Source organism: Dasypus novemcinctus, chromosome 5, assembly GCF_030445035.2.
Source record: "Dasypus novemcinctus isolate mDasNov1 chromosome 5, mDasNov1.1.hap2, whole genome shotgun sequence".
In the NCBI taxonomy this organism is placed as follows: domain Eukaryota; kingdom Metazoa; phylum Chordata; class Mammalia; order Cingulata; family Dasypodidae; genus Dasypus; species Dasypus novemcinctus.
In genome coordinates, this window is record NC_080677.1 from 55,944,496 (window position 1) to 55,971,057 (window position 26,562).

The 26,562-nt window shown below is 38.7% G+C and overlaps 1 protein-coding gene across 4 annotated transcripts in view; it reads right to left on the reverse strand.

The window, feature by feature from the left end:
- The window catches only part of DYNC1I1 (dynein cytoplasmic 1 intermediate chain 1), a 367,795-nt gene that overhangs the window by 104,136 nt on the left and 237,097 nt on the right, over positions 1 to 26,562 (reverse strand). For all 4 annotated transcript variants that reach the window (XM_004470734.5, XM_004470736.5, XM_004470735.5 and 1 more), the window contains 4 exons: positions 24,226 to 24,315; positions 17,731 to 17,893; positions 15,572 to 15,671; positions 8,417 to 8,542 (listed from right to left, as the gene is read on the reverse strand). In XM_004470734.5, coding sequence (XP_004470791.1) covers positions 8,417 to 8,542; positions 15,572 to 15,671; positions 17,731 to 17,893; positions 24,226 to 24,315 — 479 coding nt within the window. The remainder of the gene's footprint in view (positions 1 to 8,416; positions 8,543 to 15,571; positions 15,672 to 17,730; positions 17,894 to 24,225; positions 24,316 to 26,562) is intronic.

Genomic DNA, 26,562 nt, shown 5'->3' on the forward strand with positions numbered 1-26,562 from the left:
CCAGACCCTTCAGAACAATAAAAAATGAAACAAGGAATTAAGAGAGCTTCCAATGTCCCCTGGAGTATCTCCTCCTGAATGTAATCCTACTGAAACTTTCCCTCCCTATGGTTGCTATGGTCCTGTCCTTGCATCTGTATCAAGCACACAGTAGAAGCACAGTAACTGAGATAATATTCAAGCCATATGTACCAGACAACCTTACAAGTTAAGAAAATACTGAGCTCACTTGATACTCTTTGGTAAGATGCCTTTCTCCCATATCTTCCCAGCACTCCTGGGAATATATGTGTCTGATACCAAGCGCTTTATATGTATTCATTTATTAGGCTCATAACAATCCTGTGACTTTCCTGAGGTCACAGAGCTTCTAAGTGGTGGAACCCTAATTATAACCCCAGGCTGGGTTACCCTATAGCACACTCTTAACCACTGTGGACTTAACTGCCTCCCAGGACTCAATAAATAACTGATTAACATTTAGACATTCAACATATGGTTAAATGCTTAATATGAGAGGGATTTTAGCTTGTTTCAGGTTCCCTCTCCACTTGACATTTGTATATAAGGAGCATTTGTAAGGATCTGACCAACGTGAATAGGGTCCAGGGAGTTAATGTAATTGAGAGGAACTGGCCAGGTAATTGAGAACAGGGCATGTTGGGGACTGGGGCAAACCAAAGAGTTCTGGTGGAATGGGGACAGCCACTTCTCAGCTCCAGCCAGTGGTTGCCATGAGGACCTGGCGAGGGTGGATACCCCACAAATACCTGTTGAACGAATGAATCTAAATTAGGTGAAACTTCCTCAGGGATATGTCCAAGTAAGAAAAATAAGACTGCCAAGGTTTAATTTTCCTATCATGCAATTATAGTGAAGCAACAAATATCAAGAGAATACTTCTATCTTTTCAAAGCACATTCACCAAAATTATCTCCTTTATCTTCACTTATCTTTGCAATAATCTTAAAAGGTAAGGCCCCCGCAGAAATGAGCCCAGACCCCTTAGTACACCTATTTTTCTTAGACCAAGTCTTCTATGACCTCAGTGAATGGTGAGAAGATGGGGAATGACAGGTCAGAAAACATGCTCTACGGTCACTGGGCTCTCACTGCACAAGTGCATTATTTCCTGGATGAATTTCTGTAATGAAGCATAAGCAGAGAAGCCTAGTTCAGATATTTTTAGCACAGTGACATTGGGAGAGGAGAGTAGTGCATTTAGGGAATTGAATAAAATCTGCGATATTGGTTTCTGTGCCTCTGAAAGATGTACACATGAACGGGACACAGAAATACTAATAAAAATCTCAGTTTTTGTAACAACTTTAAGCTTTGTCTTGAAACTTGCAATATACGATGGCAAGAAAGAGAAAACAAGTTAAAAAACTATTTTTGTTCAAAGGTGGATTCTCATGACATCCTTTACTTTAAATGGATCACTCAGTTGCTGGTCAGGTATTAAATCTCTTTCATGTGCTGTTTTTGCATGAGGAACTATCTATGATACAATCTTTTTGCTATATTCCTATAGTTATAATTCCAATTTCCCTAGATGTATCCCAATGATTAATTGTACCTCTTCTTGTGTAACTTTTTGGAAAAGATTCCAGAAAGAAAGCAGATAAAGAAAACTGGCCAGACAGTTCCTCTACTTCATGCTTCCTGGGCCAAAACAGAAAATGAAGTTCCTGCTGTTTTATTTAATAGGAATCAGTGTCTAGTTTAAGCCTTAATCATTGGACCAGTCACACTCAGTTGGCATAAAAGGAGTGTTTCCAAAAGTCTGAGCTTCATTTCAGCACATCCATTTAAACTCCTCTACACCTTTTCCTAAAGGCACAAGATAGCACTGCTATGTTGCTCTTTCTCTTGTATGACCCACATCATTTTTATCATAACTTTCATTTGTTTTACTTTACCTTTTTGTCATTTATGTTCTTTATGTTTCCATAAATTTATACTTCAAAATGTTTATCACAATCTCTACAACCCTAGTGAAGTTTCCTCTTCTGTGATTCACTGGAATTAAGTACATTACCAGATTTGAAGACTGTTTGGTTCTACTTAGTTAGCATGTTCTTGAATCCAATGCATAGCTCATTCTCCAGTTATTAAACATCTCTTAGATGCTTTCATCCCAGGGACTCACATTGAATATGGAGAACTAGGGTCAATGAACTTTTTACTCTTTCGTCCTCTTCTGTTTTACTTTTTTAAATCTCTACTGAGTTACCGGTTTTTGTCACATCCAGGAGAAAATCCTAGAAAATGCCTTTTACTTTTTATTAGCAGGGCCATAAGAAACTTGTCTTTTATTTCAAACAAATTCAAGTCAACATATAACTTTTTAAAAATCATGATACACATTGAAAATAATGGAAACTAACTTATAACATTGCGTCCACAGATTTGGGCTACAGCCCCTATGCCCGAATTGGGGGATGGACCAAAATTGATGGATGGAAGAAACCAAATTATTCTAAATAAACCTCACAATTCCACCAGAGACTGGGGGATGCCTTTTTCCCGGGGTCAGTTATCACAGCAACATGGCTTCCACGACTCACCCAAGGCCACTCAGCAGTGTGGTCAGCTAGGAATAGACAGAGCTGCAAGCCCCGACTTTCTGTCCCCTCTCCTAACCGCCAGCTCACATTCCCTCCTGTGTCACCATCACTCCCCACAGGCGGAACTCTCTTTGAGGTCAACAGGAACCTCAAGCCAAACCAAATGCTGGATGGCTGAGGTGGTGACTTGCAATGGAATCCGTAACCTCTAGAGAATCTTAATGAGAGATGAAGCCACGCACAGGGAAAAAGTCAGTCAGCTGAGGATTTTAAAGACGGGTACAAAAGAGGTTAGTTCATACTGCCAACCCTTCACACTCTGCTTTCCCCCTGAAATTGTTCAGTGTCTCAGGTTATTGTCGGCTTCAGGTCATTGCCAGATAATCCTTAAAACAGCAATGCCCAAAACAAAAAAAATGGAATCAGGAAAAAATAAAAGTAAAAATAAAACCTCTGACCAAGCCAAGGCTCTAAATATAGCTTTTCCACTTACCTCAAGGCAGATAATTCTAAGATATATATTTCTGATTCTATTCATTCAGTTTAAAAGAGCAAGACCACACCAGGATAAGCAATGCAGGGTGGTCAGACACACGATCTAATGACAGTGTGTGGAAGCCACTGCAGAGGGCGGCAGGAGCCCTGCCAGCTTGTGTGGTGGGGCTGAGCGGCTGCTTTCTATGCAGAGTCCACCAATATTTTCCAAGTATGGACAGCTTTTATTGAAATTAAAATAGAAAATGCAGGACCAGAGCCCACTTTAGAAATTCAGTTTAGTAAAGACATGGAACTGCCCATGAAAGTAGAAGGAATTTGACTTTCCTGTTCATAACAGAGAAATGAGCCTTCTTCCTGAAATCTTTTTATGATTAGGCTCAAAGCCTGTCAGTCTTTGCAAAATAGCACTGAGTTGATGTCTGTTTCTTATGCTTTTGCTTTCTAGTGCCTGAAATGATGGTGAATCACTGATGCTTTCCTGAGCCACTGGATTTGTTTGCATTACACATTTCTGAGAAATAGGAAAAATCAGTAAGATCAGGAAGAAGTGGACAGTTAATGCAGTTATTCCAAAAACTATACAAGTACCATCCTTATAAGGCACCCCTTGCTTTTGCCTATGTTCAGAACTCTTTCTTACCAAGAAAACTATTGGAAATTATTGGGATATCCCAGGAGGATGGGAAGCAAATAAAATTTCAAACTGTACCTAATTTCAGTGAGTAAATGTCTACAAAGGTCCAGTTGTAATAAATAAGCTTTACCAAAGATGACAAACAATGAAGAAGAAAAGTTATAGCTCTATGAGTGGGGCTTTTGGTTTTCCTCATATGTATTTTAATTCTGGATACTCTAAATTCTTCTTTGCATTTAGAAGATGGTAAAGTTAGCCACATCTAACTTTATGAAATCTTCAGCCAACCAATGTCTTTTAAGTGGCAGGCTGTGAGGGAAAAAACCAAAAAACCTAAAAACAAAAAAACCCAACCTTGAATGAACTGCACAGTCTTTGCTGTCAATTCGCAAGTCTCCTTGTCCCTTTAGAAAACAGACTGGGAGACAGCGTGATGAGGAATGAGTACAGTACGACAGAAACCCTTGGTTCCAATATTGGCTCTACTGCTTTCTAGCTGGGTAACGCTAAGAGTATGAGCTCTCTCAACTATAAAAGGAGAATCATCTTTATTTTCTCCTTCTCGGTCATAAGGATCAATGAAATCCTGTAGGCAGAAGTGTTAGGAAAATGTAAAATACAGACAAATGTAGGGACCACTCCAGCTATATCAAATTGTCTTATTTTCCCCTCCACCTATTCTCCCTGCACTACTTCATTGATGACTTCGTTCCCAAACCCTGGCTGCCCAAGGCCCCCGAGTTAGCCTCCTCCAAGCTCAGGCACACTCAGCGTTCCAGCACTTTTGTTTTCTTTTGGCAGCTCTGGATATTACTTGGCTTTTTTCTCATCTTCTTGGACACTGACTACCTCAAGGTGTGTCTCTACCCTGAAAGAATTAGCATTCTCTGAAGCACATCGTGCCTATGTCATGTTCAAGGCAGACCTGAGCCCATTCCTGGGGGAAAAAATAAACTTCGGGGTCTCCTGACCACTCACCACAAACCCAGGTCCCAGACACAGGAGAGCTAAAGAAAATGAGTGAATGTGTGGAGCGTGGGTGTGGTGGTGGGGGGATCAAGATGAGGCAGGGGTTATTTGGAAATTTCTCAAATGGGGTCAGGTAGGAGATCAGCATCAGAGTAATAAAGGTGAGAAATGTGACTCCAATTTGGGCCAATGAGGGAAGGAGATTGTGAGACAAAAAGGAAAGTCCCTCACTGCCAGTTAAAGAACCTGACAAGTTTTGGCACCTTATCACCCCCTTTCTTCATTTCTCCCCTACTTCCTTACAGCATATTCAAATCGCCATGGAGTTTTTTTTAAAATCCCAGTACCCAGAGGCCCCAACAAATTAAACCAGCATCTCTGTGAGTAGAACCAGGCATCAGGATTTTAAAAGTTGCCCAGGTGATTTCAATGAACAGTTAAGCTGGAGAAACACTGCACTGTTCCATTTCTTCTGTAGTCAACCACATGCCCACACCTGAATGCATATGTTAATGTGGTGTGAGGCAGTAGGAAAGACATGGAGTTCAGAGTAAAAACGAGCTGGCTTCAGACCTGGCTTTGCCACTCGCAGGCACATGCCTAGGTTCATGACTTCTCTGAGACACAGTTTTGCATCTGAGAGCACCATGAATCATTATTATAATAATGATTTTAAAGGGTAGATTCTTAAAGCACCTTAGTGTCAATCTTTTCATAGATTCAGTGTCACAGAGATATTCCCCAAGTCCTTGAATTAACATTTTTCCTCACCTCATTGTGAAGGTCCCATGCTCTGGAGTCTAATAATTTCCCTTCTGAAGTTCATCATTCCTAATGTATTTGCTTATTAGCTCTAAGTGATCTGGAATTAGCAGGACTTTAGGAGCTGTGGAAGAAATATCTGTTTCCCGGATTGCTGTGGGATGAAACCCAGGGATCCACAGCAGGAGGTCTTCATAGTTATTTTTGCTGTGCCCACTTCTCCCCATTCCTCCTCTCCAGAGAGACATCAAGGTTTTCACCCTCCTAGAGCTGGGCATACATTCTGCCTACAGTTAGATCAGTTGAAGAAAATTAATTTAATGGCAGAAATTATGTACTATCATGGTGTTCAGCAATCTGGGCTTTCATAAGATTTGCTAAATGTATCCTTCATGAACATGATGGGCCAGTTATAGGAACTACTTATCACTTATATCTGAATAGCATAATCATGATTTTCAACATCTTTAAATATGTATGCAGATAAATTGAATAGCTTTTATTTGATACCTAGAGCCTTGGAGTCTTCATGGTCTTTTGCTCGTGTCACTTGATCAGCCCCCAATTTAAAAAGTAATAGAAGAAAATTCTGGGTATTTTAGCAGCCCTCCCTCCGTGCTTCTGGTTACCAGAGGAAGTGAAGATAGTGGTTGGAATCTGGGGGATCAGAGGTACTTTATTCAGCATCTTTTGGTAAATTTGGTCTGACTACCATGTTAGTATATTCATGGCACTTCTGGTTTTTGTGTTTTTGTTTTTTTAAAGCAGGGGCACATTTTCTTCTAAAATAAACACATATTAGATTTTTTTTTTAAAAGATTTATTTATTTATTTCTCCCCCTCCCTCCATTGTGGGCTCTCTGTGTCCATTCGCTGTGTGTTCTTCTGTGTCTGCTTGTATTCTCATTAGGCAGCTCCAGGAACCAATCCTGGGACCTTCCAGAGTGGAAGAGAGGGGCTCACTCTCGTGTCACCTCAGCTCCCTGGTTTTTCTAAGTCTCTTATTGTCTCTCCTCTGTGTCTCTTGTTGTTGCGTCATCTTGCTACATCAGCTCTCCACATTGGCCGGCACTCTACGAGGGGCGGCACTCCTGCGCGGGCGGCACACCTGCATGGGGTGGCACCCCTGTGTGGGGCGGTACCCTGTGCAAGTCAGCTTGCCTTCACCAGGAGGCCCTGGGTATTGAACCCTGGACCTCCCATATGGTAGATGGGAGCCCAATTGCTTGAGCCACACCCACTTGCCTATATTAGATCTTTAAAAGGAAGAAACTAGAAATGAAATTAAATGCATGTTGGTGAAATCTTTAGTAAATGAACCCAAAGATATCAGAGAGGAGAAAAGGATGCTCTCTTCAATTAATACTACAGTAGTATTAACTACGTTCATGTGATAAAAGAGGTAATTTTTAAAACTCCATGTAATTCCAAAGACATTCTGAAGTTGCTTCTTCACTCAGCATCATGCTCCTACTCACCAGTTTACTATGTAGTATCGTGACTATTAATACATGATCAAATTGTTATTGTCAAGGCTACCTACGTCAGTTGATATAATTAAAAAAATTTTAAAGGCTGATAAACATCATATCCATTGACTAAAACAATATAACATGTCACTTAGATTTTTTTAAAATTCAAAATTGCTTTCTATAATATCAAAATAGCTTTTAATAAAAGCACTGTTTTTCAAAAATGTGCTTCTCCTTATCCCATAATTCTTATAATATTTTTCTGGTAATTCAGCAAGACTCTTAAAAACCTGAAAAAAATTAAGAGTCTGTGCTTCTGTGTTTACAGAAAAGAGCACATCAGACTGAAAAACTTAATAATCTAAAAAAAAGGAGAAAGGAAAAAAACTGTTCTTATTTCAGAGTTTCAGAAATAAAGGTTATTTATTATACAGTCCTAGACTTCTTACTAAGTTGTTTTTGGGATAGCAAATTAGAAAAACATGGCCAGAATTAGAGGTTACTCAATCAGGTTGAAGCTGGGACCTTTATTTCAGCAGCTCCTGTTCCCCAAATTATATCAGATAATGTTCTAAAGTCTAAACATATTTTAGTTCTACAAGGTACTCAGTTCTTTCATATAAAATGTTACTAAGCTTCCAAATATCAACAGGTTCATCTACCCTTTTCAAATGATGTATTTGTATTCAGCATAATCTGCCACTCAATATTTCTGAATTATAATATTTGAGAAACTGAAACTTTGAGCTGGGATGTTTGCTTTTCATTTTCCTCTGCATAATCATGGGAGAAGGACATTATTAAAGGGGTTGATGCACTGGCAAATGCTGAAGACTGTTATTTAGGCAGAGTCATGGCAACAGAGCAAAGCTGAATGTGTACAAGAGTAACATAATTTCAGCCTGTATTGTGTCAAGTGGGAAAGCAGACAAATGTGTCAGCAGACACAAAGATTGAAATACCCAAACTATTTGAAGTCATCTCTGCACTTGCAAACTGGAAACAGCATCTTCATTTTTCAACAGTACCAGAATCTTTGAATTCTTCCCCTAAACTAGTTTCAAAATTATTATCTGTAAAGCAAGATGGTGCCTGTAACTTAAAATTGGAGAAATCCTCTTGAATTGCATTTCAGGGAAAGGAGAGAACTTGAAATGGTAGTGCTCTGAGAATGTCCATGTGGGTGGGCAAGCATATGTTGCTGCTAAGCAAAGGAAGTGGTATACCGCGATTTCTTCGTAAGTGCAAGGTCTTTGTAAACTCATCCTCATGGGGGCTGTTTTAAATAGAAAGAAAATGACACACAGTCCCCAACCAGGCTTCTTAACTTTTTGGGGAGGGTTGCCACTTTCCCAAAACATTAGGTTACTGTGGGGGAGTTTTCCAAAAATTGTCAACAATTCCATTTTTAAACTTGGTTCTTCCTCTCAGCATGAGACAGAAGCAATAGGACATGAACTATATTTGCTCTAGTAGGAGATGTAACTTATTTTTACTATGCTGAATCCTACCTGACAGTGGAAGACATATTCTGGTGTGGTTTTCTTAAACTTCATGTTCCAAACCAAAGCCACGCCATCTGGTTCATGAGGAGCATCTTCATTATTGTTGTAGGAAGCAACCATCAGCTCAGGGTACTAAGTGGAAGAGATCACAAGGTGGATGATGCCAGAATGACAATGCAAGGGAAACGTTCTTATTCCTACATGCACATGCTATCTTACACACTCTTAAATGGTGCTTTCTTTTTAAGCTGTGGTGTAATTAATAGCAATTCACTGCCTCAGCCTACCACAATCTGGCTTCTGTCTCCAACACTCCGTGTATGTTTTCCACAATCACTGATAACTACCAAACAGCAAACATTGCGTGACCTCTTCTGCCTTACGCAAGACTTTGGGCTACTCTTCTGTTCTCCTATATAGGCTTCCATCACATCCCCTTTTCCTGATTTTCTTTCTGACCAATCTTTTTAGTCCCTTATGGGTTCTCCTTCGACTACATGCCTCTTAAGTTGTAGTCTACCACAGGGGTCTGTTCTCAGTTCCCTCCCTTTCTTTCGCCTCTCTACATGTTCTTCCTATGCAATTTCACCTATTCTAATAGTTTTAATAAGTATTACTGAGCTGCTAATTTTCAGATCTATATCTCTGAGCTTGATTTCTCTCTGCACTGCAGACCCTTATATCTGCTGCCTTCTGGGGATTTCTCAGGGCTGTTCATAGACACATCATATGCAATGCATAGAAAAATGAGCTCACTGCCTTCCACACCACACTTACTGCTGCTCTTCCAAGGTTCCCTATGTCAGGGCCTTGCACTAATATTCACCATGTTGCCCAGGCTAGATATTCCATATTCATGTTTATTCCTTTCTCTTTTTCTCTTCCATATTGTATTTCACTACTTCCTCAATATCATTCAAATGCATTAGGTTTTCTTTCTACTCATGGTCAGAACATCCTAAACTTTTTTTTTGGTCTAGATGACTGTAACAGCTTCCTAAATGGCTTCTTGCTTCCAGGCTCACCAGGTGCCACCCTTGCCTCATCCACTCTCTAGCCTTTGTCAGGATGATTTTACAAAATATGTAGTTGGCTAACTTACAACCTTGCTTAAAAGACTTCAATGGCTCCTCATTAAATTCAGGGCAAAATCCAGGTCAAATAAGATCCTTCATGTTCTGTCGTTTTCTTCCTCCCTGCTTCATCACTTACAACCTTTGACACAGCCTCCCTGGGCGAGTTGTGAGGTTACACCTTAGGTCTGAAACTCTCATCAGAATACCTCCCCTTCGTTGATACCATGATTAACTCATCCTTTAAGACTCAAGGAAGGCCTCATGCCCTCCACACAACACTAACTAAGCATCCCCTCCTTGCCTCTAATTGGCTCCATTAGTAGTACATGTACTCCCCCCACCTCCACTAAAGCGGCTGTCAAATTGTACTATGTGTTTTCTCCTCTTGCCCAAGTCTCTCACTAGATTGTAAGCTCTTTGTGTATAGGAACTGGTTTTTTTTTTGTTTTGTTTTTTGTTTTTTTTTACCTCTAAATCCAGGGTCTAGTCATTCCTAGTACCTGATAAACTTGTGCCAAAATCTGTTGAATTAATAATGCTCCTTTTTATTTCAATGACTCTGTGCTCAGTGGAAAGGCCCTATATTTAATACTGTGCTGTCAAATTATGTTAGTAATTAAAGGCTTAAGGGCAAGAAACCAGTAAAATAACAAGGAGATGGATGCTACAGTGATGCTAGGTGTTAGAAATACTTACCCTACATGAAGTCTGTCCTGAGTATTATCAAATAAACATGCTGAATCTCGTAGGAGATACATATGAGTTAGAACACATTTCATGGAAATGTTATTCCTACCTGGGGATCTCATAAGGCAGCTTCATTAACAAAAGCATCTGGATCATAGCAGACCATATCACTCTTGTCTCTCATAGATAATTTTATTTTTTCCTTCTTTTTCACTATTCTGTGTACATATTTAACAGAAGTTCGCTCTATAAATTTGAATATCAACATTTTTTTTCCTATCATGAATAATCAAAACTAATTCTACGTGGTTTTATTCATTCTTTCAGCTCCCTCAAATTAAAGCTGCAGAGAGAACTTGCTGGTTGGCGCAGAGGAAGTCTAAGCACACAAGGATACACATGTATGTGGCCAGCAGGGGAAGTAATCATTCTTTATTAGAAAATGCTCCTCAGCAGATGAATCAAAGGCCTATTAAGGAAGGCCTTTGATTCAAAGCCTATGCAAAGAAACTAACATCCAGATAAACAAAGAAGTCTCCAGACTGCCCATCTGAAGTTTAACTATGTCACTTGTGAAATGGCAACTCTATAAACATCGACGCGGCTACCACCAGGGCCAATGAGCAGCCAGATGTGCTGGGATAATATCCCACAGCTTCACATCTGGGTCTCATCGCTGGTACCCACTTTCAGCTTTTCGTTTTCCATTTAAAAATATTTTAAATTATTTGACTTTAAAATTCCTTTGGAAAACGGGGAGAGTTTTAGTAAAATACCAGTGAAATGCCTTTGGCACATTTTCTGTAACTGGGATCTTAAAATCTAAAGATACTGATTTAAACCCTATCTCAGGAAAGTTTTTATGATATCCAAGTATTCTTTAAGATGTCTTTTCTCATTGTTCGTTTGAGTAACGTTTTCTCATTCTATATTAGAAAGCAAGTCACTGAACAATTTAACCTTAAATGGTGCTTAAAATTATGATTTTAAGGAGAATATTAATAGTTGTGATATTTGTGATCATTTGCTTATTCCTGGGGTTGGATTAGCCAAAATTTAACATTGGGGGATTTTACCTGGAAATGACTAAATCTGTTCTCAAGCTTGGTTTGGTGTTTAGAAAAATACAATGTAACATTTATTGGAGAGGAAGGGGTAGGAACCAACTTGAGTCTGTTATGTGCCAGGCACTGAGCTAGATGATATGTTAGCCATTTGGGCCTCCCAATACTCTAAAGCAGGCATCGATTTTCCTATTTCTATAGATGAAGAGGCCAAGGGTCTTGGTTAAGTGACCTGTTCAAGGTTACATTGCTAATAAGTGATAAATTGGGAACTCTGCTGGAAGGCTATTTGGCTTCAAAGGCCATGTCCTTTCATGTTCACTGGAGCATGTGCCCACTATGGATCTGGAAAGCACCATGCCAGGGAACTATGTGATGATAAGAGCATCAATAATAATATGCTTTGCTCTAGTAGAACTCACTGTAAGTAGAGGGAGGTAAACCACAGTACAGTCTACTAAGATACAGACATAAAAGCAGAACATGATACATACTAAGATAGAGGTATAAGCAAAGTTCCATAGCAGCACATGGAGGAGAAAATGATCACTTTAGCTGATATGGAAGCAGCAGGGAGAAAAATTGAAAGGGTCTTTTGAGAAGAAATGAGACTTGAGTTGGATCTTGCCAAATGGGTAGATTTTTAGGAGACAACAGAGTATGGACAGGGGTACAGAGATGGATGCAGGGCATTCCCCTTGAGTATCTACCTGGCTCACAGAGATTCTCCCATCTGTGAAGATTGCCCCTTAAACGAGAGTCCAGTTTCCTGGGGATAACTGAGTAATTGCAGAGTAGACACTTGACTGAACCTGGACCAATCGTGTTCTCCAGCCTGACTATTAAAATTTTGAAATGAGCCACAGAACCTGTGGGCTGGCAAATGAATCAGATTAATAGCAGCTTCTTTTTGAAGTCCCTCGAGCTGCCCAGAATTCCACTCCTCCTGTGTCTCAGTTCATTTTTTTCTTAGATTTCCCAAGTATCCCAGTGGCTCTCCAATAAACTCTCCTTTTTTGCTTAAGCTAGCCAAAGATAAAGATTTCTTAACAGAGTGGGGAACAATATGTTCTGGAGAGCTCAGGCTGCCACATTTGGCTGGAAGGCAGGTTATATGATGAGGTATAAAAGAAGAAAGGGCTGGAAACATCTCGGGGCATCGTCACAGAAGTCAATGATTACGACTTCTAATCGTAATCATTACGATGCTAATGAGCTTAGACTTTGTTCTGGGGACAATAGAGTCATACTCTACACCTACTACCACTCCTCCTTTACTACTTTTAGTACTATGCAGCATTTACTGAGTGCTCTTTCTGTGCCACTTTTTGTTCTTATCCACTCATTTAATACAATAGGCATGTGAAATACATATTATTATCATCATCATTTTATGGACGAGGGAACTTAAGCCACAAGAAGTGGGCAGCTTACCAAAGGTCATACAGCAAGCAGATAAACACTCTTTACAAAGATTAATCTTGTACTGAAAATGACCCAACAGTGTGGAACCTGCCCACACATTACAAATCCATGGGCAACATGGCCCATCACTTGCAGAGGCGAGGCAAAGACCAGCCCCACTGTGACACCACTGATGCTGGCCCTCCTGCCTCCTCAGAGAGCTTTGTCAGCCGATCCCAGAACACAGTGAAAGTTGTTTCTGACAAATGTGTCAGAGAAGGCTCCTGTGTAATTTCCAGACTCAGAACAAGTGAACAAGCCGAGCTAAGTGTTTCCTCAGGCTCGGATCTGATTTCTGTGCATACACCGAGCGTGTTCACAGACCACCCACACACTGGCGGGAAGTGGCTGGGCCAAACCTGCTTCTTTTAGTCCCTGTACGATTATGCACTGTGGGCTTTGTTGTTTGGATGTAAGAAGGGATTCAAGAGCAGAAAATGCCCATCTACTAGGTGGCTGATGACAGTCCAGTTGTGTGGCATTACACTTACCTTTGGTTCTCCTGTTCCCCAGCAGGAGTAAATGGGGTCTTTTCATATCATCTGTTGAACAGTTCTGCCAAGAATGCTCTCGTCTTCTCTCCATTTGTCTAAATCTCACTCTTCGGAGAAGCCCTTTCTGACCAGAAACAGATTCCAACCTCCCATGAGCCCTGAGAGCACTTGCTCTCTGTGCCATATCATTTGCACTTACACGCTTTCTGGGGTTCAGATTCATAAGCCCTTTGTAGGAGGCAGTGGTTAAGAGCCTATGCCTTGGAGTAAGACATGGGTTTGAATCTCTGCTCTGCCATAGCCTAGCTAGGTGCCTTTTAGGGAGTTACTTAGGTTCTCTGAGTCTCATTTTTTCAACTACAAAATGGAAATAATAGTGGCTGCCTCCTCTGATTGTTATAAGGGTGAAAAGAGATAATGCCTTAGAGCATTTGGCACAGCACTTAGCACATAAGATATGCAAATTAAAAGCTAGTTATGGTTAGTATTTCCCATAAAAGCCTAGGCTACAAGAAAGCAGAAACTGCCACACATAAGTGTCCTGGATAAGGCATGTATTAGATTGACTTAAAATTTAACCAGCAACTTTGAGGGCAACTCTTACCAGTTTAAACTAGAGTTCCCTTCTCCCAAGAAAGGGACCATTGCTCTGAGCTGAGTCATAATAGTGAAGTCATAACTTTACTTCAGAGGAAGTAAAGTTGAAGGAAAGGAGAGACTCTTCTCTCATCAATTCCATGGGAAAAATTCCTAAAGAAGATCATTGCAGTGTCACATGCCAAATGCCCCATTCAGGGGCTGCACAAACAAGCCTCCTCCAGTTCACGTGAGCCAGGGCCCTCTTTCCGTGACTCCATGGGTCAGGAGTAGCCTCATCTCCCATGCCATGGAGAGTTCTTCACCAGGCCTTCCATGCCTTCCCTAACTACCCCTCTTCATGTCTCTCCCTTTTGTTTCATTGTGCTCCATACAGGAAGGCATCCTAGGCACACACACATACACACTCATACACCCCACCCCTCACAACAGCTCCCTCTAGCCAATAACGTTCCTGCTTCCCTCACTACTGTGATGCCATTGTCATTGCAGGACGGAACATACCCTGGGCCCGAGAGTCCGCCAAGCCGGGTTCACGTACTGGCTGCACCACAAGCAGGTTACATGTCTTTGTGCATAACCCTTCAGGGCTTGACATGGTACCAGCTAAACTGTCTACTGGCTGAGCTGACCATTCAGAAAATTGGCTTTTGGTAAATATACCTGCTTTTATTCTGAATGCCATGTGGAAGAGTTGAGACTTTTTTCTTATAGGCAATGGGGAGTTTTATTACAGGGAATGAAATGATCAGATTTGCATTTCAGAAAGATTTGGGTAGCTTTTCAGAGGAAAAACTGTAGATGGCTGAGCATGGAGGTATAAAAACCAGTTAGAAGGTTAAAAATATTACAGGTACAAGATGATGAAGTCTTAAATGAAGATTATTTGAGAGGGAATGAAGAGGAATGGATTTGAGAAATATATGAGTAGAGAAATGGAGAGTTTTGGTGACAGACAGGGTTTAGGTGATAAGGGAGAAACTGGTAATGTTGATTAGGAGAGTTCTGCTTGAGGCTCTTGGGTGTAGTGTGATGCCTTTAACTCGGTGAGAATAGAGTAGGTTGAAAAGGATTCGGCGTTTGTGGAAATAATGAGTTAGCTTTTGACATAATTAGTTTGAAATTGTATGGGACACCTGAGTGGGTCTTGTCTGGTGTGTAAAGTGGAATTCAGGAGGGAACCCCGAATCTGACCACCACATGGAAGCTTGGGGGAAGACATAAACAGATTCCATGTGGTGGTTGGCTCCTTGGGGGTGAAGGAGACCTCCGAGGAGAGGATGTCGGAAAAGCAGAACAGAGGCTGAGGATGTGACCACGTGGAAGACAAGCACTAAGGGTGGGAGAGGACAAAGAATGTTGATGAAGTCAGGCAGATAGCAGGAGAAGTAGGAGAGTGTGGGATTGTGAAACACAATGGAAGGAGGTTCTTTTTAAAAGTAGGGTAAAGTCAACTAAGCTGAATGACAACAAGAGGTCAAAGCAGATGAAGGTTTAAAAACATCCATTGGATTGGACAAGTAGGGTATCACTGTAACCTTAATTACAGCAGGGTCTGGCTCCCTATCTGGTCCCTAGCATATAGGAGACAGAAACAGGAGTGAGTAGAGTATTTAAACTGAAACCCCATTAAAATGAGTAAGAAAACAAACAGGCATAGGGAGGAAAATTGTAGGTCAATCAACTTATCCAGGGTGATGGAGAAAATCTCCCTTCTTTTTCAAACTAATATCATGAGGCTAGAAGCCCAGTTTGTTCCATCCCAACAATACTTCTTACCTGGAGAGACCAGTCCATACAAGTGACTACTCGATGCTTGGACCAATGCTCATCATAGAACTGTCGATTGAAAGAAAGGTTGGCTCCAGCTTGCACATCCCTAGGAAGGTTTAACACACAGAGAAATATGATGCTTCAGAATGGGGCTTTATCACTATGTTGTTCATATTTAAACAGTGAAATGACAAAACAATGGTACACAATATTGCCAGAGGCAGAAATATCAATTCAGACAGCAAACTGTGATCATAAATAGATGATGAAAAGGTCTCTCTGCCTATGAAAGCTTATGAAAAGATCTCTCTGGCCTGGTCCAGAAAAAGTTTCCATGTGTTGTCCCGAGCTGGGTATGAAATGTCAATTCATGCCAGGTTCCCATTTTGACCAGTGTTTCCCATTCTCCACTTCCTAATAGGATCTAGCCTGAAATGGGGTTTACTAGAAATCTCTCAGCTATCAAGGGAGCACAGCACACCCGGGGATTCCTTGACATCCACACTACCTCATTTGGCCTTAGGCCAGAGATGATATGCATATTTCTATTTACCTGAAAATTCTGATTGACTCTAGTGGTTACTTCTTTGCTCAAAAGCAAGTAATGATTTCTGCCATGAGACAGGTATAGCAGGGAACGGGGAGTGTACCAAATGCATTCCAGATATTTCCCATTTCTGCCATAGACCAAAACAGCATCTGGGTCTAGGAGGATTACACTTTGGCAAGTGTTGCTTGACTGACATTCAACTGGCCATAGCCATAACACTACCTTCTGAGAACTCCACGCTGGTCCTGCAGATGCTCCCCAAGACTGAATGTTCAAAATGAAGGCTGCTTGCTCTGCGCCAGCAGCTATTGGATCTGCATAAAGAGCTGTCTAAATTGCTTGGGCTTCAGTTTGGGCATTCCTCTATGCTCACATTCTTCTGTTAATTTGTTTCATTCCTCACCTTCTTGAATTGCACCCTACATCACTTGTCTTTTACAGCTCTCCTTCACACTGGGTGATCTGGCTTCAGACTATTTTCTTGGGTCCTAATTAGAAGATCCATTATGAGCTCCTCCCCCCACCCCCCATTAATCCTTCCTCAGCTCTACCATCACAAACTCAAGCAAGAAGAATATGTACCCAAGTCCTGCCAGGAACCCAGGATAACACCTGGCCAGGCACGCGGGGGAGAAAAGGAGCCAGAATATCAACTGAATCATATAATAATGAGTCTTTTTAAAAAGAATAAAACAATTTCTACATTCAAAATATTGTTGTCACTTCAAAGTAGTCTAAAGATACTGCCAATTGTTGAGAACATTTTCAGAACTTACTTCTGAAATTGTTTTCAGGGTCTCTGCTGCATTCTTCTGTGCATCCTCAATGATGATAACCACTTTGTCCTTTGAGAATATATTTGAATTTTAGAAATAGTAAAAAGTTCTGATGAAAAAGGCAAATGATCTCACCTTCGCATATTGCCTTGGGCAAAAGAATTTCACGGCTTACAAGCAGCTTTATCTATTTCTTATAGGGCTCATAAAATGGTAATACTTATCCCACGGGAATAGTAGACAAAGCCTTTTCCAATACAAGTAGTACATTCACAGAGAAATACATTTGAGGCCATTGCTTTTAAAAATATCTGTAAATACTTCTTTGTACACATGTTTTCTAAGTGGTATATACACACATAAACTTATAGCCATGAAAAAGAGAAAAAAGTTTCCAGGTTCTGTCGCTGACTCCAACATCAAATAAGATCTATATCTCATGTTTGTTTTCCTCAGCTTCCTGTTTGCTTAGGCATGAAGAATAGATCTACTAGATATAATACAAATCTTTTGCTGCTTATAAATTTTTTTTACTCAGAGGGACAATGTACATGACTCTGCCAAGGAGGAAGGTATAGAGAGGTCTTTATCACTTGGACTGCTCCCCAGAGATCAAGTTCAAAAGCATTTCACAGAAGCCCATGATAATTACAGGGAAACGCTTAGTCAGACATTATAACCAAAACCCTTAGTCAAAGCTGTTCAGCAAGATCAATCCTGGAATTTCATCGTTCTTCAAGTTTTTAGATTTGGAATTTGCCCAGCCAATCCATAAATGAATTTAGAATCAACACATACTTATCAGACTATTAAAAAAAAAAATGACATAAGAAACTAACCCATCTTTTTCCTCTAGTTCTCGACCACTGTAGTCAAAAAAGATGTCTGAGTCTTCTGCCAGTGCTCGTTCAATTACCCGAATAGTCCGATCAAAAAAGATGAGGAATTCCTCTGAGTGGAGGATCTGCTGTTTTTCTTCCTCTGTCAGTTCCCTTGGAGGGGCTTGTAACGTAACAGAGATCATTGGGAAAGAAAGAGTGACAATTACTTTTTAACAGGAATCTTGCACTTGAGAGTGCCAATGGAGTAGCAAAACACAGCAAAATAACCAAGCATTAAGAGTTAGTATCATCGCAAATGATTCTCAAATTCACACTGCAGATTTTTGCTGATATATTCACTACCACTTTTATAGAAAAGATTTCATACCTGTCCTAATTACTATTTTGAAGAGTTGAAAAAAATCAAGATTACAAATGAAAATAGACTGGTGTGTTCAAATTTTAGCCATCTGTTCTGAAAGTTAAAAGCTCAAACAGTTCCTAACAGAGAAATCCATAAAAGGATTTATATTAGATACTATTGTCAAACTGTGCGCAATTAAGGACGATCTATAAGGGGATCCAGATAGTACCTTTCTTCTTTCCACTGGGCAAATGTATCCTTTTAGCTGTTTAGTAGGTCAGCATGACTGATTGTTAAATAGGTTCCACTCAAAAGCTAAAACATGTCCTTCCAAACCTTTTATCTAATTAATCTTCTGCATGAACCCAGGGAAAAAACATGTTTCTATAAAACGTCTCCCAATTGTTCTTATGCCTTAGTTTTCTAGCATTATTAATCCTATTACACTAAATTGAAGATACAAAATATTACAGATAGTAAATAACTAGCAGTATGTCATAACATCTGAAAGTTAACTCACCTCAGAGTCATGGTTAGGTTACATAAACCATACCTTCACTAGCAGGTTTTTCATAAAACTATAGAGAGGGGATTAGGAGTTCCCCCAGAACGAGAATGCCTCAAGGACAGAAACTGACACCTGAACCCTTGTAGTTCTTCAGAAGTCCCGGTTCAACTCCCTTGCAGAAAGACCTTCAGTAAATGTTTGATTGGCTACTCTTTGGGTACAAACAGAAGCGCCTATGACGTTTAACCTACAGGATTGCAGGACATTACCATCACAGGTGGTAGAATTGCCCTGATTCTTCTGCAACCATCCCCATAACCAGGAGCCATTTCTCCCTGGCTGCATGGTCAGAGGAAGCTTTTAGGTACCGTCACCTGTAGCATAATTTCTTATGGAAAGACTTTTTAATTAGATTAATGGTATCTCAAAGTCATCGTCCAATGAAATCTGAAATGTCCAGAAGCCATTCTGCAGAGCCTTGGCAGTGGATCTCAAGCTTTTGATGCCCATAACATCCTCTCCTTCCTGCCTCTCCTGTCCTCCCCAGACCATGATGCACCAGGTCTGGAGGTGAGTCAAGAATGGGTAGTACTTGTTCCAGAAATTAGACTGATTCTGATGTAGTTGGTTCACATCTTAAGAAACGCTCTCCAGGGCTAACATTAAAACAAAACATGATTCATCCACTCTAGATCATCCATTCTAGAAGAGGACCATCTCAAAAACAGTCTGCCTTCATTCCAGCAACTCTACACGTATAGAAATATTTCTTTGCTGCCTATGTCTCCAGAACCTTAAGTAAGCAAATGTGTATTGGGTTTTTCTAAGAACCTCAATTTCTTCTGAGCAATTTGGCCTAGAATTAGTGTGAGAAATGTTGAAGTGGGTGGTGTGTTGATTCAGACTTTGGCTAGGTACCTGGGAGGCCATAAATCACAAGGAGAATTCCACAAAACTGACCTGGAATAAAATATTTACTAAGTCATTTGCTAGTTTTGATTCTTTATCAATTAATCGAAGCTTTCTGTGAGTAGCAGTTTCATCTGTAAAATGGGGATAATGATACCTAAGCTTTAAGTCTAGTTTAAGGGTTAAGGATAAATACACTGGGCAAATATTTAAACACTCAATAATTGGTTAACTAAAACTTCCATAAATGAAGCTTTTAAACTATGCCACCTTCTGTACATTCAGGAGAAGAGTGAAATTATTAAGTGTTCTAGCGAAACAAATAAAACTCTACAATATGCTAGGTCAATTGTGTTTTGGTTAGTACTGTTACATAAATAAATAATCAAATTTCATTAAATGAAGATACCAGTAGGCCAAGATGAATGTCTTATTTTAAAAGACTTACTCAGTTTTGGTCACTGTTAATGGATGACTTGTGACACACGTAAAATTAAGCAGAGAAGTAGGAAGGTTTCCCCTTCATTCCTTTTTAAAAATAATATTAAAAAACTTTATATTTCCTGTTTATCCTTTGAGCCACTTCTATTTCACCTGTATCTTTCTTTGCAGGTCCATTACCTTGAATAAAAACTAGCATCTGTGTAATTTTCTGTAATTTTTTTCTTCCTTGTACCTTATTGTCACTTTGATCTCAGCTTTCAAGACACATGACTTCTTCTCTAAGAGAAACATAAATGGCTGATCAAAGTGTATTTGCAGAGGCCAAGTTCAGTTAGGTGAAGCAGTCGCCTCTCCAGATATTATGTTTGACAATGCAATATTTGGCTTGAAATTAAATTGCTACTGAAGCAAAACAAAGGATATATTTAATAATGAGCTTTGATGTCTAACAGGGATCAAATAACATGATTTGTTAGCACAAAATAATAAGATGCATGTGCAGATGACTATATATTTTTAAAGTTATAAACAATATTCAATTTAGGAATTAAATAGGGTAATAACTTAATTCATGGTAATTTTTGATTAAATAAATCCTTCCACATTTAAAAAGGTTTAAATGAACTAGTATTGTTACAATGTGTTGAAAACAAAATGGAATATCCAGGAATCACAACCAAAATGCTGTTTTCAGATAAAACATCTCCAGACATTACATTTCAGAAGATAAAATTAATAGATTAATGAAATCCACAAGGTCCAAAATACAAACATAGAAAATTAAAATCAGAATTGTATTTGCCCAGGATAGACCATAAATTCTCCCTGAAATATCTGTCTGCAGCTTTTCCCTGTCCCTGGAACTCATGAATTATTTTGAACAAGTTCATTGCATAAAAATGTAGCTATTTATTTAACAGAAAAATCTCACCAGAGCATAAGGCAGGAATTAATTCCTTTTTTTTATTAGTTAAGAATAGAATGCAATTGTAGCATTTTTGTGTGTTTTGCAACACAGAACAAGGAGTATTTCTCCCAAGGCTAACAGCTAACAAAACTTTCTGTATTTAACGTGAGCTTTTTTAAAAAGTAAAGATTATTTATTAAAAGTAGAACACAGAGATATGTCCAAACATATCAAAATTTATTCGAATACTTATATTTATATTGAATCATAAGAATGAGAAAAATGTGCTTGATTCAGAAAATTAAAAATTCAGAAAGCTACCTAATTCTATGAATTTGTGGCCTGCCAAATAAAAATATAATTTAAATTTTATTTTAGGGTCTACTTTTTATTATAGAAATGTTTATTTCTTTTGGATTGATATATAAAAATACTTTTAAATTCTTTCAAATTTACTTTTTACTATATATTATATCTTTTGGGTTTTAGGGGGAATTTTTCCCCCCTATAAAATTTATGATTTACAATGAATTTCACAATTTATATTATTTTAATATCTTATGTTTTGGTTAAAATTTACTTTAAAAAAACATCCACTTCAAAAATAATAAATAATGTAGCTTTAAATTTCAATATAAAATGTACATGTAGAAGTATTTTTGAAGAATACCCCTAAAAGATACAAATATAAATAAGCCCACATAGCCAGGAAAAACATAAATAAATAAACCCACATACCCAGATTAAGTAGGGACAGTAGCTTTTAAGAGAAATTTATGGTGAAATTGGTTCTTATGCAGAAACAAGAAAGCCAAACCAAACTAACAAAGAAGGATATCCTTCTCTGAACTTAATGTGAGGTTTATGAGTTAATTAGTATTTACAAGAGTTAGGTTTCCGATTCTGTTCTTCTGAATGCTGAAACTTAGACACCAGGACATGGATTTGTAGAAATGTCCTAAATTTTGATTAAAAGCTACAATGTACCTGTTGCTTCTTTCCTACTATATATGGAAAAAAGAGTGACAATGGTAATAAATAAAACCTTTATTTCTTTCACGTTTAATGCATTTTTATGTCTCAGAGGCAAAAATGTCAAAAGCTAGTGAATACTGATATTTCCCAACTCCCCCTTACCACCTTTTTTTAAAACTCCCTCCACCAAAAAAAAAGAAAAAAAAAAGCCAAACAGATTTCTCAAAAATGTGTTCCCTGGTTTGAAACTGTGTATGTCAAGTTTCAGCCCAGAGCAAATTTTTATGGCTGAGTAATAAATCCCTGAAACACAGGACTCATAATGGAAGTGCTGACACAGCCCTAACTACTAGGCAGTCGTGTGAATGGCGCCACGATTATATCTGCTAGAGATTCTTTAAAAGTTTGCAAAAATACTGTCTTGCCTTTTCAAAAAAATACCAGAGAGGGTTTGAAGCCAACATAAACATGCTTTTAACCCATTATGTGCTAATTTACAGAAAAGCCATTAATGGAGAATAAGGCACACGGTGCAGCAGTATCAGGAAATGTTCTTTCAAACTTCTTTCTGACTTTTAACATGACTTTAATCAATTCCATGAAGCATGAATAGCAGTCAAGACTGGAGGGTGTTTTTCCTCAAAACTTAAGACGAGGGTTGCATTGCTCTGCCAGAGAAGATGATTTGGAGATTGGGAGTGGGGTGGGTATCAGTGCCAAGACACACAAAAAATATGCTGGCTTGTTCATCATCCAGTATATTTTAAGAATATTTTGTAAAAAGAAAAAAAAAAAAGGAGAATTTTCATAGGTCCTGAAGTTTTTTTTTGGTGTTTTTTTGTTTGTTTGTCCCTTGCTACACCTGTGATAATAATACCCTATTCACCAGCTTTTTTTGTTAAAGACATTTTTGGTAGAAGTTTAAATGAGAGATCTCTTCTATCAAATCCTTTAGAATCTTTCAGAAAAAGTAACCCCTGTGCCCTTGGCTGCTGTCACTGTTAAAGATGCTGAATCTCCTCCTTCCCTCAATCACAATCCAGAATTTAACAGCAATGCATGAGACCAGGCACAGTGACAAAAACAGAACCTTTAAAGATAGTTGTCCAGAGAGTTTAAAGGCCATCTCTTGCATCTCCTCCAATATTTTCACTATTTCTTATTGGATGTTATCTACATTAGGTGTTGGGGTGCACTCATTTTCTCATGAGATCACAAAGGGCTCAAGTGAGTACATGTGATTAACATGTACCCATTCCTGCAAAAATACCCAGTGTTCACTCTTGTGACATAGCCACAGCCATCTTTAAAAGTTAAAAATGAAGTGAGCTTCTAATTGGAGTTATATTGATCTATATTTGGGATACTCAGTAAGAAATGTAGAAGTACCTTTCAAATTTACACTCAGTTCTGAGGTGCCACTCTCCTTTTGTCAATAAGAATGACACTTTCAATATTCTGTTCCTTTCATCTGTCTCAAAGAACTAAGAATCTCTAAGTGATATAAAATTAGATCTTTAAGGAAGTATCACCTGTAGTATCTCTTATTTTTCTTTTTAGATTTTCTTTTCTTTTGTTCTCTTTTCTCCCTCCTTCCCTCCTTGTTTCCTTCCTTCCTTCTCTTTCTTCCCTTCCTTTCCTCCTTTTTTCATTTGAGACCCAATGCTATTACAGGATGGTGACATTGTTGTTAAATGTATAGGCTTTGGATTCAAATGCAAATCTTGGCTCATATACTTGTAAATTATCTATCTTTTGATAAGGTTTTTAATCTCTCTGTTTCTATTTTCCTGTCTATAAAACAGGTATTACAATACTAGTATCTGCTTCAAAAGACTATGTGAGGAGCAAATAATATATGTAGAGTGCTTCAGAGGGAGCTGAGTACATAGTAAGCACTTAACAAATGCTAGTAATTATCATCACTCAAACATGTAAGAAGTTGCTTCTCCTTACACAAGCAGAGTTGTGGAAGAAAAGTCTCAAAAGTACAATTAATTCTAAAGATTCATGTTTCTATATAGAAAATATGAAAAAATTTCAGGGTTTATTGACAAAATATTTGTATCTTCTTTCTCCAATGTGTTATCATTAGTAATATATGATAGAGTGAACTAGATAACATGAAAACTAATAACAAGTACCTTATTTATCACGATTCAGTAATAATTTTACTGGAATTATGCCTGGATGGTTGGCAGTGTATTTGCTTCTATTAGTCAAGAAATAAATGACTCCAAATCAGAGGTTACAGTTTACATCACTAAGTATAACTGAATTGAATAATCATAGAAAACCTTCCATACAGTGAGGCTAAATTTAATTTTTACTTACCTATACAGTCCATTATGTTGGTGAAAGTAAACAACAATAAAATTATTACTCAACTTAGTGCCCACACCATACCTTCCTTCACCTCCTGTTTTTTGTCTTGATTTTCCAGTTCTGAATCATTGCCAACTTTAGGTTCTACCATTTCCTCATCTTCCTCATCCTCTAAAAAAAAGAAACAGAAAATGCAGTATTTTATTTCATGCTAATCAAAGTCTCTGGTTGATGGTGGGAGGTAGGGGCAAAGGGTAAAGTTCCCATCATTTAGGGCAACTTCTAAGTAAATCAGTCCCCAATGAATGCCTGAGATATATGTTCATGAATATATGAATAAATTATCTCCAAAGGGGCCTTTTTGAAAGTCCCCCCAAGCTGCTGAGAAAACCACTCCAGCATCAGCACCTGCTACCTCCAACTCCAGGCCCCCACCACATGTGATTTCTTGGGATTACCTCCCTGACCTCAGCATCTTCTTTGGGGATGGCCCAGGAACAGCTCTTAAAACGTTTCCACCTGTAGCACATTCTCCATGGGGGACACCTGTTGTACAGACGACTCATTTCCAATTTAATTCTCACCAAATAATTTGGTTTTAACCTACAGGAAAGGGTTAAATGCAAGGCTGACCCTAGGTCAAATGCCACTGGCAAGTAAAGAATCAGGGTAGAGTACCAAAAGTCAACGCCATTGGCCTGGGAGAGAGAAACCAACCCAAAATGGTATTTACACGTTCAGAGAAGTTCAAGCATTAATGTGCATTTAATGAGCACCAACAAATGGGCCCAGCTGGCTACCACTGCCAGATGTTATAGTGCCCTTCCTGCCCTATGCAAATGTGTGAGCATTCTTCCTCTTCCCTCAATCTGCCTTTCTCAGAGACTCCTTTCATCATACAGCACTTGAAATCATCAGTCACAAAGATGTAGGATAGAATCAAGGTGTCACAAGAAAATAAAACTCAGATAAAACGATATATAAAATTAAAACTTGCTTTCAAAATTTTGTATTAAAATACCTTCCTCTTAAGTATTATATTCACTCTAGGCTATTGATTTCGTTGACTCAAGTGGAGTTCAAAAGAAATGACTTCACTTTTTTTTTTTCCATCTCATACATTCATTATTCAGAAAATACTTACAGATCTCTTACAAAACCCCAGGATCTAGGTATAGGCCCATTTCCTCCACAATAATTCATGAGAATGATATCAATTAAAAATTTCAATATCAACCATGTAGAGAACACATTATAAATGCATACATAAATGTGCACACAAATATCTATAGCCTCAGAAACAGCCCAAAATTTTCAATATTTTAACCAAGTGATTTGTGGAAGAAATATCAACTTAAAAACTATGGATGTGTGAAGTATAGTGCTACAATTTAGATATTTAATATTTTAAAATGTGAATTTTCACTGAAACACATTTCTCTGTATAAATGTGTATAAATTGTGGAACTAATCTCATCTCTTTATAACCATGCTTATATACATATCAGAAAGAATGCAAACACTTTCAAGGAGAATTGCCATGTATTACTGACCCATATATAGAAGATCACATTTATGAGATTAAAAAATTGTACTTAAATTTTTGAAGTGAAGAGTTACCCAGATTTCCAGACAAATAAGCCTTTAAAATGTTAAGCAATAAATAAAACATATAAGACCTTATCTACATGTAAAGAAATCACTGTTACCTACCCACAATAAACCTGCTTGAAAGTCTTGAACAAAACACCCACCTTGACATGATATATCTTCCTGATCAAAGGATCTAACACAAAGCTAGGAGGCATTAGCTAGAGGGATATATTGTGTTTTTTTTTTCTTTTAGTGAGCCCTGGATGGAGAGGCACTTTTCAAAAAGCCACTAATCTGTTGGAAAGTGATTGCATTTCTGAACCTTCTACAGACATTTCTTTAAATATAATGGATTCAGTGGCCATGCCCTGACACCTACTGAATGCAAGGCAAATACAACACATTTGAAGGTGATAAAGCCAGTAAAATGCGGTTTCTTTTGTGATCTTACAATGTAGTAGAAGGGATGCAGGAAGTATACCATAATAATGCCCAAGATGGTGATGAGCACTTCACTTGTCTAGTCTAATTTATTTCTGAGAATCTAGATCTATCAATGCCTCCAAAGAAACCCCCAGCTGAATCTGCCTGGTTCTGCCTGTTTTCAGGTCTGTGATCCTTAGCCACCATGTGTACTGCCTTCCTAACCATAGTATGACAAGAAATAAAAAAACACTGTGTGTGAAATAGAAAGACCTAAAGCCCAAGCAGGTTCAATTCTCAGTGGCAGTGTAAGGAGAGGCTTTGTGGTGGTTCTTGGAGGTAGACATTGCATGGCCTCGATATGGACCACCCTTCCCCTTCCAGGAGGTGAGCCAGCATAAG